General features: G+C 37.8%; 1 protein-coding gene across 1 annotated transcript in view; it reads right to left on the bottom strand.

The window, feature by feature from the left end:
• GALK (Mevalonate/galactokinase family protein) overlaps positions 1-17,697 on the bottom strand; it is a 359,582-nt gene that overhangs the window by 297,145 nt on the left and 44,740 nt on the right. Inside the window, exons 4-5 of the mRNA XM_089379121.1 lie at positions 4,601-4,695; positions 4,317-4,399 (exon numbers count right to left, since the gene is read on the bottom strand). Coding sequence (XP_089235247.1) covers positions 4,317-4,399; positions 4,601-4,695 — 178 coding nt within the window. The remainder of the gene's footprint in view (positions 1-4,316; positions 4,400-4,600; positions 4,696-17,697) is intronic.

Raw genomic sequence — 17,697 nt, 5'->3', positions numbered from 1 at the left:
GCATGCACACAATAATGGCAGTTCTATCCGCAGGAATGCAGAACTGACATGCACAGAGAGGCCACAACACAAGTGGCTCAAATTGGAGCAGGGCAGGAGTACACCTGCTCTGATACCATGTTAAACACATATATGGCAGCAACAGAAGATTAAAGATAAGCATGAGAGTGTATCTATTATTACAAATGATATACATTTATAGTACATTTACATGACCTTTGGTTTCGTATTCCAAGGTCTCTTGGACTTCCTTAGACTATTTAGCTTCCACACCAACCCTAAGAGGATTAGGTGTCCAGCAAATGCTATGGATATGGGCACTATAAGAGAGATTGTCCTAAGCTCAAGAAGGACGACAACAAAAGAGGAAGGGAAAAAGCCCATATCACTGAAGAAGTGGAAGAAGTTGAAAAGAAGAAATCCAAGAAGGAAGAAGTAAAATATCTCTACTATGATTGAGATAAGTCTTCTCCACCTAGTTCTTTTCAGTTTCTGTAAATATAACTATCATGGTAGGAAGCATTAGAAGCATGATAGGATGCATCATTTTAGGGGATGGCATCATAATAGCATATGATTGAAAGCAAGAGCTCATGGGAAGCTTGAAAGATAGTTGAAGTTTATGGCAGTCACTATTAGAAGGAAGTAGCTCTTGATAACCTCATTAAAAGCATAAGTAGTACTTATGGATAGTACTTATCATTGGGAAGGAGCATCTCCAAGATGAGGATAATCAGGATCCTCAACTAGAATCTTCATTGGAAGGTTCATCTCTTGGGAGAAGCAAATGTCTCACTAAGAATTCCACTTTGGATGGGATTCATTATTTGAAAGAATGATGGTAAGATGACAAAAGAATGCATCATGTCAAAGATGACTGAAGTACTCTCAATCAAGGATCGGAAGCTACTGAAGGAAGTCTAGATGACCAAAGGAGAAAAGAGGTATGTATGCATATGTTTAATAAATTGAGTCATGTCATATAGTTGCAGATAGCATGGATAAATGCTCCACCTCATGAGCATGATCAAGAGAAAGGGATCTCCTCCTTTGGAAGGATGCATAAAGGCATGGTTCACATATTGACTAGATGAAATCAACATAATAAGTCCTCATATGGAATATGAGGTGGTTGATAAAAATGAAGGAACTACAATTGGAAGTTCCTGGGAAGCAATGTGTGAATAAAGAAAGGAAGAGATCATGAAAGATGAAACTATGGAGAAGGCAATCAAAATCCAATGACTAAAAGATTTGACTATGATATCTCCATGGGAAAGATATGAAGACCCTGATGAAGTCTGGAAAAGAAGGAGACCCTTGACATTGTATATCTTGGAGATGTGTCAAATATATGTGTAAGATGTTAATATTGCAAGCAAACAGATGTCATGATGAAGGGCCATCACAAAAGGTAATTTTGATTTGATGTTCTTTTTTAGTTTTGAATAACATTTGGATGGGTTAATGCAAGGCTACCAAAAAAAGAGTTGTGGATGTTGTCTACAACTAGCACTCATGTGGTGGGATAGAAGATCCTAAAGGAAACATGATGTGGAAGAGGTAGTTGTATGAAGGAAAGCTAGATGTGGACTAGAAAATCACTTTCCGATAAGGGGAAGGATGACATGACTGACTTGAGGAAAGTGATGGATGGTCGATGCCCTACAAGATGAAGGCTCCATAATATTAAAGATAAAATTCATGACATCGAATGGAGGAGCGCTACAAGCAGCTAAAGGTCCCATGATCTCCACCAATGAATAAAATTTGCTGCTGGAAACAAGTCCCTAGTTAAGAGGGAGCCTGGAAACAAGTTTCTAACTTGGTAGAAACTTGGAAACAAGTCCTTGGCTAAGAAGGAACTTGGAAGCAAGTCCCTGGGAGCCTAGAAAAGTCCCTAGATAAGAGGGAACTTGGGGGCATTCCTTTATAGGAATGGGTATGTCCTCCCTAGTTGAGAGGGAGAGATAGACACATCATTCTTGTCTTCACTTGGCAAGAAAGAATGGAGGAATGAGTAAGCATTTGGCATCTGATACTCTTTGAGGATGTCGTAGGGCATTCAAGATAAGAGTAGTCGTAGAGGACTGATATTCTTTGAGGACTAGGAATCCAAGATCAGAATAGTCATGGTGAAACATACTCTGAAAGAACCCAAGTGGGGTATGTTCTAAGAGAGACAATGATGAGGGTGTCTATAAATCATTAGTATCGCCAGCATTGTGCTCTAATCTTGTGGAGAGATGGAGCTATTAGTCAAGGCCTTGCTATGTGACAATGTTGGATGATATGATGCTATACAGATCGGTTACCAATCCGACTCTTCTTATGAGAATTCTTCATATTGAGAATGTCCATGTACCTTGTATGGATTACGAATACCTCCCTCATTAAGAGGCAGTGTTGAAATATGTAACTAAGTTCGGTATTCATAATGGCATACGTAATCGTAATTTTATGTATTTAATGAAAAGAGAAAAATAAATTTATTATTATTCACAAGGCATGGGTTTCATGCTCAAGGGAAATTTATTTTTAGGTCAAGCACCCATTGAGTGCTTCTAGGTTTGTCATAAATTCAATTGATTCATTGTCATGTATTGAAGACCCATTTGGGCATGTTACATGTTGTAAAGAAAATTTATTTGAGTCAAAATAGAATCAAAAGGCCCTCCAAGACCTCATCATGGCACAAAGATCAAGTCGGCCTAAAGAGAGCAATTCGTACCCCTCACAAGCCTATAAATAAGAAGGAACTCAACCTCATTGTGACTCACTCAAGCAAGTTTGATCTTCTCAAGATAGAAGCTAGAAAAGGACGAAAAGGAAGGAGAAGAACTAGATCAAAGTTTTGGGACTCTCTCTCTCTCATGTTAGGGTTTCTACATTTGATGGGTAGAAGAATTTGCTGGGCGGGTCGAAGTTGCAGAAGAATTTGTTGGACAAGTCAAAGTTGCAGAAGAGTTTGCTAGGCATATTGAAGTTGCAGAGGAATGTGTTGGGCAAGTCGAAGTTCCAGAAGAATCTATTGGGCAAGTCGAAATTGTAGAGGTTGTTGGAATCAAGTTTTGTATTGGTTTTGTAGGGTCTTGGTCAAGGGTCATAAGTCTTGGAATTTGTTAATTGAAGTTCTATAAGAAGAGAAGAATTCTTGTGGGTTTCCCTCTCAGTTGGAGAGGTTTTGGCCCTGACTGATCGCCTACATCTTGTGTCCTATTGTCTCTTTGATTTTATTGTTTGGTAGTTGTTTGATGATAAAGAACACTAATAATAATCAAGTGTAAGAAGAAGCTAAACACGTTAAGTAAAAATACATCACAAGCAGTTATCAAAGTAAGAGAAATCACTTAATATAGCTGCCCTAGATTTCTCAACATTCTTGATCTAGGACAAACCCTAGAAGCACTCAATGCGTGCTTGACCTCTAAAATAAAAGACCTTGAGCATGAAACCCGTGATCCAAAAATAATAATAACAAGTTTTCTTTTATTTTACAAAATACAAGAATCAAAAGTACATTTCATAGTTATGAAGACCGAACCTAGTTACACATTTTTCAACATGGTCTTGGGTCTTGGATATCTCATTTTGATCTGATTCTATAAGAAGGATTGTTAGGTTTTCTCCCTTGTGGGGTTTTTCCTTGGCTTGGAACTTAATTTTTGGTGTTTTCTCTCTCTGTGATCTTTATGTTTTGCACATTTGTATAATTACTTGATGAAGACGATAATATAAGTAATATGAAGGCAACAAACATTCACAAGTAATTATCAAGTTAAGAGAAATCAATCATTATCTAATATCTTATAGCACTTGATTTCTCAACAAGTGTCACTTAAAATAGGTCAATTTAAACTTCTTCCTGCTTCCAATACAACTTTTTTCTTTTTGCAACTGCAACTCTGCTTCTGTTTTAGCATATGGTAATGATAAAATGGTGATAATATTAGACTCTTGCTATGACATGGGCTTCAATGATATAGGTAACGTCTTTTGCCAAATGTTACCTAGCAATAATTTTCCAATATGACAACCTAAACCAATGCCTTCATAATGTTTCCTTTGAGCTGAAATGTAAGAGATGGTTAGGAACATGATGCAACCTGAAATTTCAAGAAGAAAAAACAAAACACATCATAAAAAATTTCTTCACAGTGACCAAACACCAACCTATATAACTCAGCAACCTATTTGATCTGTGATTTGGGAAGTTACAACTTATACACGACTGTAGCATCCAAAATATGATACATTGATGTTACCCCCAATAAATTTCTTCATATGAAAAAAAACGAAGAATAATGCAGACCAACCTTTGGCAAGTTTACATTGAGCACTGCCATGATACCAATAGCAGAGGAACAGACTAATGCTGCTGAACTTGATAAACCAGACCCTGCATTCAGAGAAAATATATGATTGACATTTTCAAAATTCTCAAACAAAAATGTATATAGAACAAACACTGTGGCAGACTGTGGGGCTCAGGTCCATGGGGGGTTACTAAAAAGGATAATGATTTCCAAAAGTGTTATTCACGTCCTAAATTATGTGACGTGTTTGTGAAAAATATAGGGACAAGGACAGTGAAACGGACCTGCTGGAACTGTACCATCAATAAGAACGTCAAGTCCAACATGTGACTCAACATTCTTTCCTTTCAATTTAAGGAACTCATAAATTCCTTTATACCTGTGAAAAGAATAGTTAAAAATACAAATATATGAGATGACTACATCTGTGGACATTGTACACTGTTGAGTAAACCAGACCTTGTGGACAAAACTGACAAATGCTAACAAAAAGGAAGATTGATACTACATAGATCATAAATGATAACTCATTTCCATAAAGAAGACAAAATATAACTGCCTCTCTTACAGAGCAGAGTGGGTTATATGTACATATAAGAAAAGAATTATGCCGTAAATATTATATCTTTCAAGGGCAAAAAGTTGGGCCAATAACTTTCCGTGAATTCCTTTAACATAATCACTGTGCTTTGGCGCTTCTATAAGATCTATAAGGATTAAACTAGATAAGATCTTAAATATAAGACTGACATATTTCAAGAAACCCACAAAAGCAAAAGTTGTAAACATGTAGTCAAGCCTTCAAGGTTGAGACCTAGGGTGTTGATTTTTTGTGTAGCATTGGTAGGTGTTTCCACCTTGCTAAAGGAAATCTCCAAGTCGACCTAAGAGAAATTAAAAATAAAATAAAATAAAAAATAAAAAAATGTATTTATTTTGGAGCATCATGTAGGCTCAAAGGACAAGTTGACCCCAACATCAAAAGGTGTGTCCCTTGAGCAAATTCACACCCATTCGATCAGTATATATACATGATGTGACACTTCATTTTGCTCAATTCATTCATCACATCTTTCTCCTGGAGCATCTGCACGTGTGACAGAAAGAGGTCGAGTTGACTGGAGTTTGAACGAGTTGCAGGAGGGCAGTTTGACCACATTTGACCGAGCTGCAGGAAGTCTATTTTGGGCCGAGTTTGACCACAGTTGACTGAGCTGCAGGAGGTCAAGTTTGATCGCAGTTGACCAAGCTGCAGGAGGGCAAATTTGACCACAGTCAACCACAGTTTATCACAGGAGCTGCAGGGCTGAATTTGACCGCAGATCTGACAACAGGTCCAAGTTTGACCTGGATGATTTGACCACAGATTTTGGGAAGTTTGACCAGCGTTGACTTCAGACTATTTTGGACAGTTTGACCAGCCTTGACTTGCTGGAGTTTGACCAGAATTGTCTGGTATTTAGACTTGTTTATTGGCACAGATTTCTAGACAAATTAGTGATTTGTAAACCTTGTTGGAGAATAATTTCTCCGAAGAAAAGTTACTGGGTTTTCTATCAAGTTAGGGTTTCCTAGGGTAAAAATACTGTCTATATTGTGCATGGTTGTCTCTTTATGATCTTTATTATTTCTGCTGCATTTACTGTTGAGATTTTTTGTGTATAATTGCTCAATGATATCAATGGCATGAGATAAATTGTTTGAAGATCATTAGGTAGTAATTATCACATCAGAAGATTAGTTTCTACTATGCATCTTGTGAAAAATTCAACATAGGGCAGAAGGGAAATGTTCACCTTTGCTGTTGATGCCAAATGTAACTTCATTTGTAGGTTTAATGGAATCATGCAAAATGCTTTCACCCTCTAACTGGATGTCAAGGATATGGTCCAACACTTAAAGGCTCCATTTTCCTTTACCTATCGTCAAAGGGCTTTCCAATCATAATATTTAAAGAATCTCAAAACAGAACTGTGTCAAGGATATTTGTAACATTGCCTCTCTCTTCAAAAAGCTTTGTCCTCAAAGCTTATTCACTAATAATTTCTTCCTTGCCCACGTCTTTTCTCCGCATGTGTAGTCATCGACAGTATTGCTTGGAATTAGATTTTATCCATTTCCCCTTGGATATATATATATATATATATATATATATATATATATATATATCTATATATATATATATATATATCTATATATATATCTTACTATTATTTTTAATTTTATTTTATTTATTATGTATAAATTAATTAATTAACTTTTAACAAAGTAACTTTATAAAATTATTATAAAGTAACTTCATAAGTTTATAAAGTAACTTTAATAACTTTTATAAAGAAACTTTATTATTAAAATTCTTCCTTATATTTATGACTAGTATATATTAAGACACATGTGACCATGGTTTCGCTCCAGAACATGCTTGACCGCTTCTAGGAATATTTTGAAATTTCCGGCCTTCCAAAATTGCGTTTGAAAAATTGCTAAATATATTCTATAATTTATGCCGACATCGTTCCCAAAGCCAGTCGAAATATTTTTGCAAGGAAATGTTGAGGATCGACTAATTTAAATTTGAACTAATAGTCACCATAAAGATTCGTAAGGTTGTGTCCCTAGTGACAGTTGCGTTCAAGCATATGATATGGCCATGACAAATGTGTTTAGTGTGGTTAGACTATTCCATATGGAAGAATTTATAGATAGTTGACTCCAATCGAAAATCATTGTCAACATTTTTTTTAAACGAGCCATGCATGAATCGAATACTAATATTTCCTTCTGTACTTTCGACTGAGGGACAAATGTTCACAATATGCCTGTCATCCCTAGGGTTAACAGTACTTGAGTCTCGAAATTCATCCAAATAGAAATGGTAGCTGAGAGGTTGAATCAATGTCACGAAGCCATTTACAAAACAAAACAGTATTTTGTTGGCGTGGCTATATTGGCAATTGAGACGAAGAAGATTTAAAGTTTTCCACAGGATTTTTGAATCTCGTGGTAAACTAATATCATGGGCAATCCATCAAACCAGTGCATCCACGTAATCAGACATATGAGTCTCACAAAATTCTACAAATGTCAGCATAACACGAAAATCAACATCCCCGGGGAGAACTTGTTGCAAAACATGTGGTGTGAGCCATGTAATGTTTTGACCCTCGATTTATGCCTGGTAGTAGATGCCCTTAACAAACGCAAAAATCTTACGCAAAGAATGTGTTCTGGAAATGTAGGCCTACCACTTCAGACTTAATCTTCGACAGCTGTGGACACGCTCAGCAGGAATGTCATGTGTCTTGTCTGCGGGCAAAGCTGCAAAAAGATGCATCATTGTGGGAGCATCATCCAGGTCACGAAGAGCTTCAATAACGGTCGGATGCCTCTACCTCACAATATGGTCAAGAGTATATGAAGGCCTATTATTATCCAAATGAGAGGCCAAATTTGTGTTCTTTGCCAAATATTTCTTTATCTTCTTGTTAAAAGCCTCAATTTGCCTGATTTTATCGAGTAAAGGGTCGTGGGAAAGAAACGAAATATCTTTGAGATGATAGTAGGTTTACTTATTTCCTTCAAGTTTTTTCTTTGGCTCTCGTGGAAAAATCCCCTTCAAGATGCAGAGTCACTGAAACTCTAGTAATTTGAGTTGAAGAAGGGTTAGAGCCTTGGTTGCTTTTCTTTTCCTTTCTTCGAGGAGTTCAACATTTGCTCTCTTTTTCGATTTGCCAATCTGCATGGCTTCATACAATTTTCTGCTTTTCCAGGACATCATAACCTATGACAACTTCAAGTCATCTACATCATTGTCCAGTCCAAAACCTGTGCTTGGATACTTCTCTTCATCTTGAGAAGCTTCCAGTGATTCTTGTATTACCTTGCTTGACAACGATGCAAAATATGGAATGCCTTCAAGTTCCTTTGCCAGCTCTTCTTGATATGACCTTTCAATGGCCATTTACTCTACACCCCTTTTTGTTGCTGCATTGGCTTCATTTCGATATGCAATAGCATTTGGCAGTATGTTTTGGGAATCATTGATATCCTGATCCTCGATCCTTGCCATAGGTAAGAGTTGTTTCTTTGTTGCCGCTTGCAAGCGCTTAATAGTCTTAGCATACTTTGGCATGTAGCCTTCTTCTTCCCCGTCAAAAAAAGGTGACAGATGAGGTGGAGGAACACTTCCAACCATGTAATCATCAATAGGCAAGATAAGACGAGAGCTCACACAGTCATAAACCCATTGAGGTTGAACATAGTCCCTAGATAATAATTTATGGCCCTAGGTTGGCCGATCCACTATCTAGTGGGTAATGTCTTCATTCGTCTCTTTGAAAGGGGGCCCATCACTGTCCCATGAAACAACTCCACCAAAAGCTTGAATAACAAAAAGTAATGACTCTCTTGGAACCTCCCAGCCTAAGAAGAATTTCAAATCCTTGAAGAGAGTCCTACAGACTTTCTTCTCTTCATCTTTGTCTCCCCCATGATCATATTGCTCTTTATTTTGAATTGTTGTGTCTTCTTGTTGCAGATCATTAGCCAGATTGTGAAAGTTGATGCTGAAGTAATGCCAACCTTGCCTGTGACTCTGCCATGGCCTTGACCTCAAAGATACCCTCTTCAATAGTTAATAGAGAAACATCAAATGTTCCCCCTCCTAAATCAAAAATCAAAACATTTTTCTCACCAACAGAGCTAGCCTTCTTGTCCAGACCATAAGCAATTGCAGTTGCAGTTGGTTTGTTGATGATTCTCATCACATTTAGTCTAGAAATCATGTTGACATCCTTTGTAGCCTGCCCCTGAGAGTCATTGAAATATGCAGGATTATTGATGGTGGTTCCAAGATACGCTTCAGCAATCTCTTTCATTTTAGTCAGAACCATCGAAGAAATTTCCTCTGCAGCAAATTGCTTCTCTTCTCCTTTGTAAGTAACAACAATCATAGGCTTCTCTGCTAGCCCAGAAATGACTTTGAAGTTGTGGCCAGTGTAAATCTTTTGTCCATTGATGTCAACGTGGGACTGAGAAGGGTTGATGCCATCCAAAACTATGCCCATGTAAATCTTCTGTGAAAGACGTTGATGATAAATTGAAAAACTCATGGCTTTATTCCACCGGTGTTTTAATATACTCAAAACTGGTTGTTTTCTCCATGTTATTTTACACAACCAGGAAACCACTTTGCCCAAGACAACATTGTTGCTAAGTCCAGTTATTAAATCTGAATTTGATGAACTATGTGCAATGTTGTTGTCTCGTTCTGTTTTCTTGCAGATACAATTTTTAACTGTTAAAAATGGCAACTAGGGCCAAACTCCATGTGGGTCATCTTATTTATCGCAGCAGAAATTTTTCTTGGATCCCTCTCATCGAGAGGTGTAGGATTGATCTAAGGATCATCCTGTAGGAATTTACAGGGTAAGTTCCTCAGACAGAACACCAAAGGACACCGCTCACAACCAGATCGCAGATCAATACACCAGTATTTTTGACGTGGTTAAAACCCTCAAAGAGGGAAACTGTCCACGGCCTGAGCCAACGCGGCCACTTCAGGCAATTTATTAATAAAAGAATGAAAATTTACATATGCTTCTCTCATAGACGGATTACCCTACAAATGACCCTCCATGCGCTTTAAATAGAAATCATGGACCAATCGGGTGTCAAGCCACGGATCAAGTGTCGGTAATACCGAGGAGAGAATGAACCATCGGATCACTACATATCGTGACCGTCAGATTGTAAGTTACAAAATGTACAAGGTAAAGAAACACACTTTACCTAACTCTATACTAGACCAAGTTGTACTTAACTATTTCCTATGTGTCGGAATATCCTAACACATCCGCTTCCGATAAGTATTCATGGAGTTATGAATTTATTTGTGTTATAAGACAATTCGTCAAGGTCGGCCAACAACCAAATAAACCCCACATGTGCTCAACGTTTTAGTATAAAAGGAGATGACTTGAGAGTCATTTCACACACACTTCTATCTTGATTTCTCTCCACTTGTCTTGGGTTTTAGTGGAAGAGAAATCTAGGAGTGGAAGCCCAAGACGTTGAAGGAAGAGAGGCTGCCCTAGACAAACATGGAAGGCTGCCCTAGACACAGATGGAAGGATGCCCTAGACACACATGGAAGGCTGCCCTAGACACAGATGGAAGGTTGCCCTAGACACACATGGAAGGCTGCCCTAGACGCAGATAGAAGGCTTCCCTAACGCAAACCTAAAGGCTGCCCTAACGCAGACCTAAAGCAACCCTAACACTGGATGCCCTAATGCAATCCTAATGTCTGAAATATAGTGTGAATTTGGAGCAAGGAAGGCTGAGGCAGGTCCGAGTTTGTCGACTGTTTTGGGTGCAGATTTTAGAGAAGAGTTGCAGCTCTTAGTCATTGCATGAGGCGAGAAGGATGGCTTGAGGTGACACATCGGAGCAGTCTTATTGTGCAAATCAGGGCGCAGACTAGTGGTGAGTTTCATGATTGTTTTATGCATGATATTGGGGTGTATATCTCTGCTTATAGGGACGCAATAAGGGAAAGGACCTCCTAACTAGGTCGCAGTCATCTCTAAGGACAGCGAGGCAAACAAGGGTATTCTCCTTATACGTTAGGCTTGTTGGTGTGCCCTAACCAATCAAGTACATGCACAAAACCCTAGGCAAAAATCAGCAGTAGCATGCAGCGAATTGAGGGTTGTTTGTGGACTGATAGTTAGATGCATGGGACAGCAAGGTACATAGTGTTTTCAAGATATATGGGACAGCAAGGTACATAGTCTTCTCAAGATATATGGGACAGTAAGGTACATAGTGTTGTATAGATACATGGGACAGTTGTGACATGGCAGCAAAGGCACATGGACAGCAGTAAGCATTGGGACAGCAGCAAGACATAGTTCTGCGATAGCAATTGGGACAGCAACAAGACATGGTGGTGCAATAGCAATTGGGGCAATAGTATGGTAAGCAAGGTGCAGCAATGGCACATGAAGGTACATGATCCAGTACAGTGATGGGTATTGTCATGATTGATGAAGCATAATAAGATGTAGCATTGTGATGATGGGTGCAGCACGGTGAGGTGCAGCATGATGACGAGATGCAGCACGATGATAGGTGAAGGAGTCACCTTGGAGAATCAGTTGATGCAGCATGTCTTCAACTGATCTCATGTATCATCTTCTTAGAGATGATCTATGCTCTTATCTAGATAAGTCAAAGTGTTGACTTATGTTGTAAATGTACTATCTGTCTCTCTCTCTCTGCTAAACTATTGAAGAACACATAAGAAGAATTGATCAAGGGTTTCCCACATTAGGGTTTGTCCCTGGCTAGCGCCACATCTTGTGTCCTCTTGTCTTGGCTTGTCTTCTACGATTTGTTTATGTTCTATCTGCAATTTACTTTAATGCTGATGTGATTGCTAATCTGGAAAATATATTGAGCTCATTGTAAAAATTGAAATAAATTGCTCTAAGCATAGAACATACCTAAACTTAACATTAACAATCCCATGTTGTCCTTCACCAAAAACATCCTTGCACACTGTAAAATGGTTCTTAATACATTCATAGTTGGGTTCTGGATGTTCAGAGTACATAAAGAGTCCTTCAACAGCATTTGTGGGTATTTGTTTGGGTAGTGCCTTCACAATTGTATCATCCTCAATAGTTTCCCAATTAGTAGACTCGTCTTTATCATCTTCTTCAACAATTTTTTCGCTAACAGACTCATCTTTAGTTGCTTCATCTTCAGTTGTCATACTCACTTTGATTTTCAGTCTTTTTATGTCACCCTGAGAAGATCCCAATTCAACATGTTCAACATCATTTTCTCGATTAGAACATTCTTTAATGTTAGTTCCTTTCATGTCAATGTATTCTTCCTTTAGACATGTTGTATATTTTGCACATGATTTTTTTAATTGCTGAAATGATTCTCGAATTTCACTTAACTGCTCAATGATTTCAAGACATAAACTTAATGGCATATTGTGCAGCGGATAACGTCCAAAGGCTCGCATGGCTCTGATACCACTGAAGCAACAAAACTGTAGCTTGTTGACTTTAAATGTAAAATACACAAAGGTATTTATAAATAATATTTTATTAATAATATGAAATGTACAAGGGATGATTGAATGTTACAATGAGGGCATGCTTATATACCTAGGCAGGTGCCCTTTCATGAATGGTCATGTCCATTAAGACATGCCTCTTCATTAACTAATCATTAATTAACTATAATTGTGATTTACTATTCTATTTTTATATAAATTGTATTTGTAACACATGAGATAAATTGTTTGAAGATCATTAGATAGTAATTATCACATCACAAGATTAGTTTCTACTATGCATCTTGTCGAAAATTCAACATAGGGCAGAAGGGAAATGTTCAACTTTGATGTTGATGCCAAATGTAACTTCATTTGTAGGTTTAATGGCATCATGCAAAATGCTTTCACCCTCTCTAACTGGATGTCAAGGATATGGTCCAACACTTAAAGGCTCCATTTTTCTTTACCTATCATCAAAGGGCTTTCCAATCATAACATTTAAAGAATCTCAAAACAGAACTATGGTAATCAAGGGCAATCCTTGCTCTAGAAAACTGTCAGCTTGTCTGAAACCATGGTTTCCTGAACTGGTCCAGCTATTCTAGCCCTACCCTCCACATTTGTTTGATTAAACCTTGTATATCTTCCTTCAATTCTTTTCTAAAAGAGCTTTTAAAAGATATAAGTAATGCAATTGGAAAATTTTGAAATCATGGGGGGCAATTTCGAAAAGCAAACTTGCAAATTCACCGGAAATGGAAAATGGTTTCATTTTTTGAAACAGTTTCAATTCCAAAAACAAAACATTTCAAAATTTTAGGAAATGTTAAGAAGGCATATATAAATTTTTGAGAACATACTTAAATAAAACACTAAAACATCGCACATTTCATGTTTTTATGTTTTTTGGAATCTTTTGGTTTTTTTATTAAGGTGTATTTTCACACAAACAGGTCATCTATGAGTCTCACTCCCTTTTGGAGGGCCTTATTTTTTATTTTTCATTTTTTCCCGAGAAACACATCATTTATGGTGTTTTTGGGCAGGAAACATCTTGGAACATTTCTAGGAAGTTTCATACCCATTTCAGCTTCTGAAATTTTGTTGAGCAGTGTTACCCACCAAAATGGGTAACTCCATAGGAGAAAACTTTTCTCCTACACTTGGACAGCCAGCAAGTGAGCAGCCCCTGACACCCACTTTTTGATGATGATATGTCATGTACCTCTGCCATCAGGATTTCCTCTTGGATGAAGGTGGGCTGTTATTCAAAAAGTACTTTGATCATTTTGCAATCAAGTGCTTATACTTGTTTGTTTTTGGTATTTAGTATGGATGAAGGGGTGATCTAGAATATTGACAGATCTTTACCAATGTTGCATGACCCCCCCCCTCCAAATCCAAATTGGGATTTGCGTCCCATACGTATCCGTGGGGGATACATCGTCAGATCCGCGGTTCGGAAATCCATAACCGCAGATCGGGTTGGCAAACACGGTTCCTGGAATTTTGGAACCGTGACAGCCTGATCCATGGTTCTGAATTCCCAAACCATGCTTTGTGCGAAGGTCAGGGCTTAGGAGAGGCCGAAATTGACCTCAGATTTGGAATAGCAGCAGCAAGTACCTCAGGAAAAGAGAGAAGGCAGTGGGATAGTGACAAAGGGTTGATATGTTGGAGAAGATGAATTGTTGAAATGGTTTCTTGAAGTCTATCCAGAAAAGGAGCTTTGGGCAGCAATGTTTAAGGGTTGATATGCAATGATCTTTGAAGGGATAATTCCCTATGAGTAGTTGAGCTGGTTGGAGCTAATACATGCAAAATATTTGAAAGATTAAATACCGTGTGAGCAATTGATTGGACAGAGACATTAAAGGAGCAATTTCTCTGTGTATTGGAGGCAAAGGACAGTCACATACATCAAGGACAAGTGGACAGAAAGGGCTGGTTAGATTAGCAAGTCATGTATCCTATTCTTGATGCAATGGGCAGATTGAGGATCTAATGGATCTTACCTCAAGCCCTAATCTTTTGTATACTATGTAGACTAGTTGTACTAGTGATATGAAGAGCCATGATCCCTGGTACGGGAGCCCCAGGATTATTTTATTGATGGACTAATAAAAAATCGAGCTTTGGGCTCAATATCTTTGCATACTTTATTGATTTCACTGTTGTAGATTTCCATTGTGCAAATTGCTTGTAAGTTGGGGGTCCCTAGTGTGTTTGTGTGCTTGGTTAGCCATAGACCAAATCTAGGGCCTAAGGAAAATTCAACAGACAATTACAAATGGATTTGTCATATGCAACTATACCTACCATTGACGGAACACCATTTGTCCTATATGGGAAGCCACAAATACCTGATCATGTAGAAGATGTGGAACCTTTCCCGTTTCGCAAGCCCTTTGAAAAGCCAAAGATTACCAAACCTCATAAGGGTATAGATCAAAATAATTTCAAATCCATGGGATCTAAAAAGTTGAAGGAACCTAATCCTTCCCAAGGCGACTTTCATATCAAGAATATCGATAAGAAACACACACTTCCAAAGAAACAATCAGTCTAGAAACAAAGTAGAGAATACCAAGCAGGTGATCTTGTATTGGTTGATAAGAACCATATCCCGATTAGAATGCATGGCAAAGTAGGAGTTGGGTACTTTTATATCATAAAACTTGATGGTGAACTATTGCCCTCGCCAATGAGAGGGAACCACCTCACTTTATTGGATGGATATTAATTGAATTATATATAGTTAGTTGTATTTAGATAGATTTTACTTTCCTACGGATTTTATTAACATTACATAAAACTAGGGTAATAACCAACACCCAATGCACATGCTTCCAAACAAGCTGACTTGAGAGTGTAGGTTGTCGACCACCTAAGTGTACTTGAAAAAAAAATTGAAGAGTCCATGCCCAAAGAAATGTCAAAGGCTTCATGTACCATCAGAGTTCACTATATCATTAGAGTTTTTTAACTCTATTTCTTATTCTCATCTTCTCATCATGTTGTACTCAGATTCCACAAGCCCTGCGGGGATGATGTAAAGTGATGTTAGTGTGATGAGTTGAGTCATGTAACAGGCCTAGGTAACTTGGGACTTTGTCATCAAGTGAGTTTACTCTGGGAGGTTTTTTTTTTACTTGGTTAATTATTAGGTGTTTTCAAAGACTTAATAATTAATTGAGTTTTTTCCTCCAAGCATAGCCTGAAAGTAGAAGTGCGGCTTGATAGCGAAGCCTTGGTGAGTCCTAATGTCTAGAGTCATTCTATATTACCATACTAGATCACTTGTAAAATTTCGTGGAATTTGAATAAGTCTAGGGGTAAGTTTTTTTATTTTTTAAATTTCTCGCAAGGTGGAAATTTGAATAAATTTTGAATGTAAAATGTAATAAGTGATGTCTAGAAAAGTTGTTTGGGGTAAGTGTGTTCAAAATTACACCTCACCCTCAACTTTTTATTATGACACACTTTGAGGGGTAAAACATAATTTCTAGACACTCAAATCCCACTTTTCTCAAGTTTAGTGGAAAATGTGGGAATAAATTGGAGTCGTCTACGGAGGCGGAGGAATTGCCCGGACGGCCAAAAGTGGCCAGAATCTGGGCAAAAACATTTCAAAAAAAATGTAAAGGCAGTGTTTGAATTGTGTTTTTGATGGTGGAAATGGATTCAGCACCATCAAAAAGTCTAGGGAACCTAAAATTTTGATGTTTAACAACTGTAACTTGGATTTACAAAAAACCTTGCCAAATTTTCTCAAAATATGGCCAAAATTTCCATAACTTTCAGGGCAAAAAAGCAGTCTCGTTAGACTACAGCGAATAAATTAGCCCATAAATTAAATAAATGAAGAGAAATAAATAACTCATTGTGAGAAAATGAGATGAAAATGACTTGGAAATTATCTCAAGTCAAGAGTTAAGTCAAAGGACAAGTGGGACATGATTTGGCACTTGACATTATCAAAGCATTTATCACATGGAAAATCGATTTTCTTGCTACAAAAAAAGAATTTGATTTGTTGGCTAGGAAAATCGAATTTATTGGATTTAATGCACATGAAGGAATATTTGGATGGATTTTTTATTGAGATTTTAGTGGAGGCTTGTCTCTAACACAACTTCACTACTTCTACACTTGGCATCATCATGATCAACAAGTTCCCCAAGGAAGGCTCGTGCATTTCCTCAAGGAGCTCCAACGCATGGCACATTGGGAACATCAATTCGATGTGGCACTTCTTGGCTTGATGGTTGGGGAGTTAACTCCCTCTTGTTGCACATTTGGCATCTCTTGGTCTCACACATGGAATTTCAACTTGCTTGATGAAGATTTCGATGGCCACCTCAAGGAGTTTGATTTGGTTGAAGCTCCACACATGTCATCTCATCTCTCCACTTGGAATTCAACTTCTCTTCTTGGGATCTTCTCCAACACCACTTGTCACTTGGATCTCTCATTGGGATTTGCTCCCAAATTTCTATATAAGTGAGCATTGGGCTCTCACTATGTATTCATGTTATGAGCTATTAAGCTTGAGGAAACTCTGCCATTTTGTACACTTGCATTTTGCTAATAAAGCAAAGACTTTGGGGCAATTTTGGTGGTGCTCTCTTGGCACTTTGAGGTGATTTCTTTCCATACTATTGTTATTGTGCTTCATTTTCTTGTATATTTGAATGTTGTTAGCTTCCATTTGCCATCTATTTTGGATTGATATGTGCAATTTATCTTGCACATATCCTTGATTTAAAGTAGTATTTTAGGAATAAAATTGCCAATTTATTTTTGGAGAAATATTTGGTCTATTTCACCCATTGTATTGCTATAATTCCTTTGCAAGCTAATATTTGTCTTCAAGTGTGTAGGGAAAATCTATTTGAATTGTGTGTAGGAATCCATTTGGGCGTGGGAGAAGTCTCACATAGATCAACTCACTCTCGGATTCAAGGTTGCTCAAGTGTAATATCCCTAAGGAAAATTAACAGCGATAAACAAAGCATGCATAGCAAAAACACACATAAATTTACACACAATATTAGACACCCAGAAAAACTCCAAAATCTGCGCAAAACTGAGCCATTTTATTATGATAAACAAGGGGTACAATATGAGATCGGAATGTATGCACTTGGGCTTGCCCAAGGCAAGCTAACAAGACCGAGGTGATGAAATCAATTGCTCAACCAATAGGAACTATTCCCCACAAAAGCTCTGCGTTGGTCCCAGAAAACTACACTACTAGCTGCAAGAAATGGCTGCTAGGTCCTCCTCCAGTGCTCAGAAAAT

Source organism: Pinus tabuliformis, chromosome J (assembly GCF_031772625.1).
Source record: "Pinus tabuliformis cultivar Carrire ecotype Pingquan chromosome J, CPIR1, whole genome shotgun sequence".
NCBI lineage: Eukaryota > Viridiplantae > Streptophyta > Pinopsida > Pinales > Pinaceae > Pinus > Pinus tabuliformis.
Note: the sequence above shows the minus strand (reverse complement) of the source record. Positions and strands in the feature narration are given on the sequence as shown.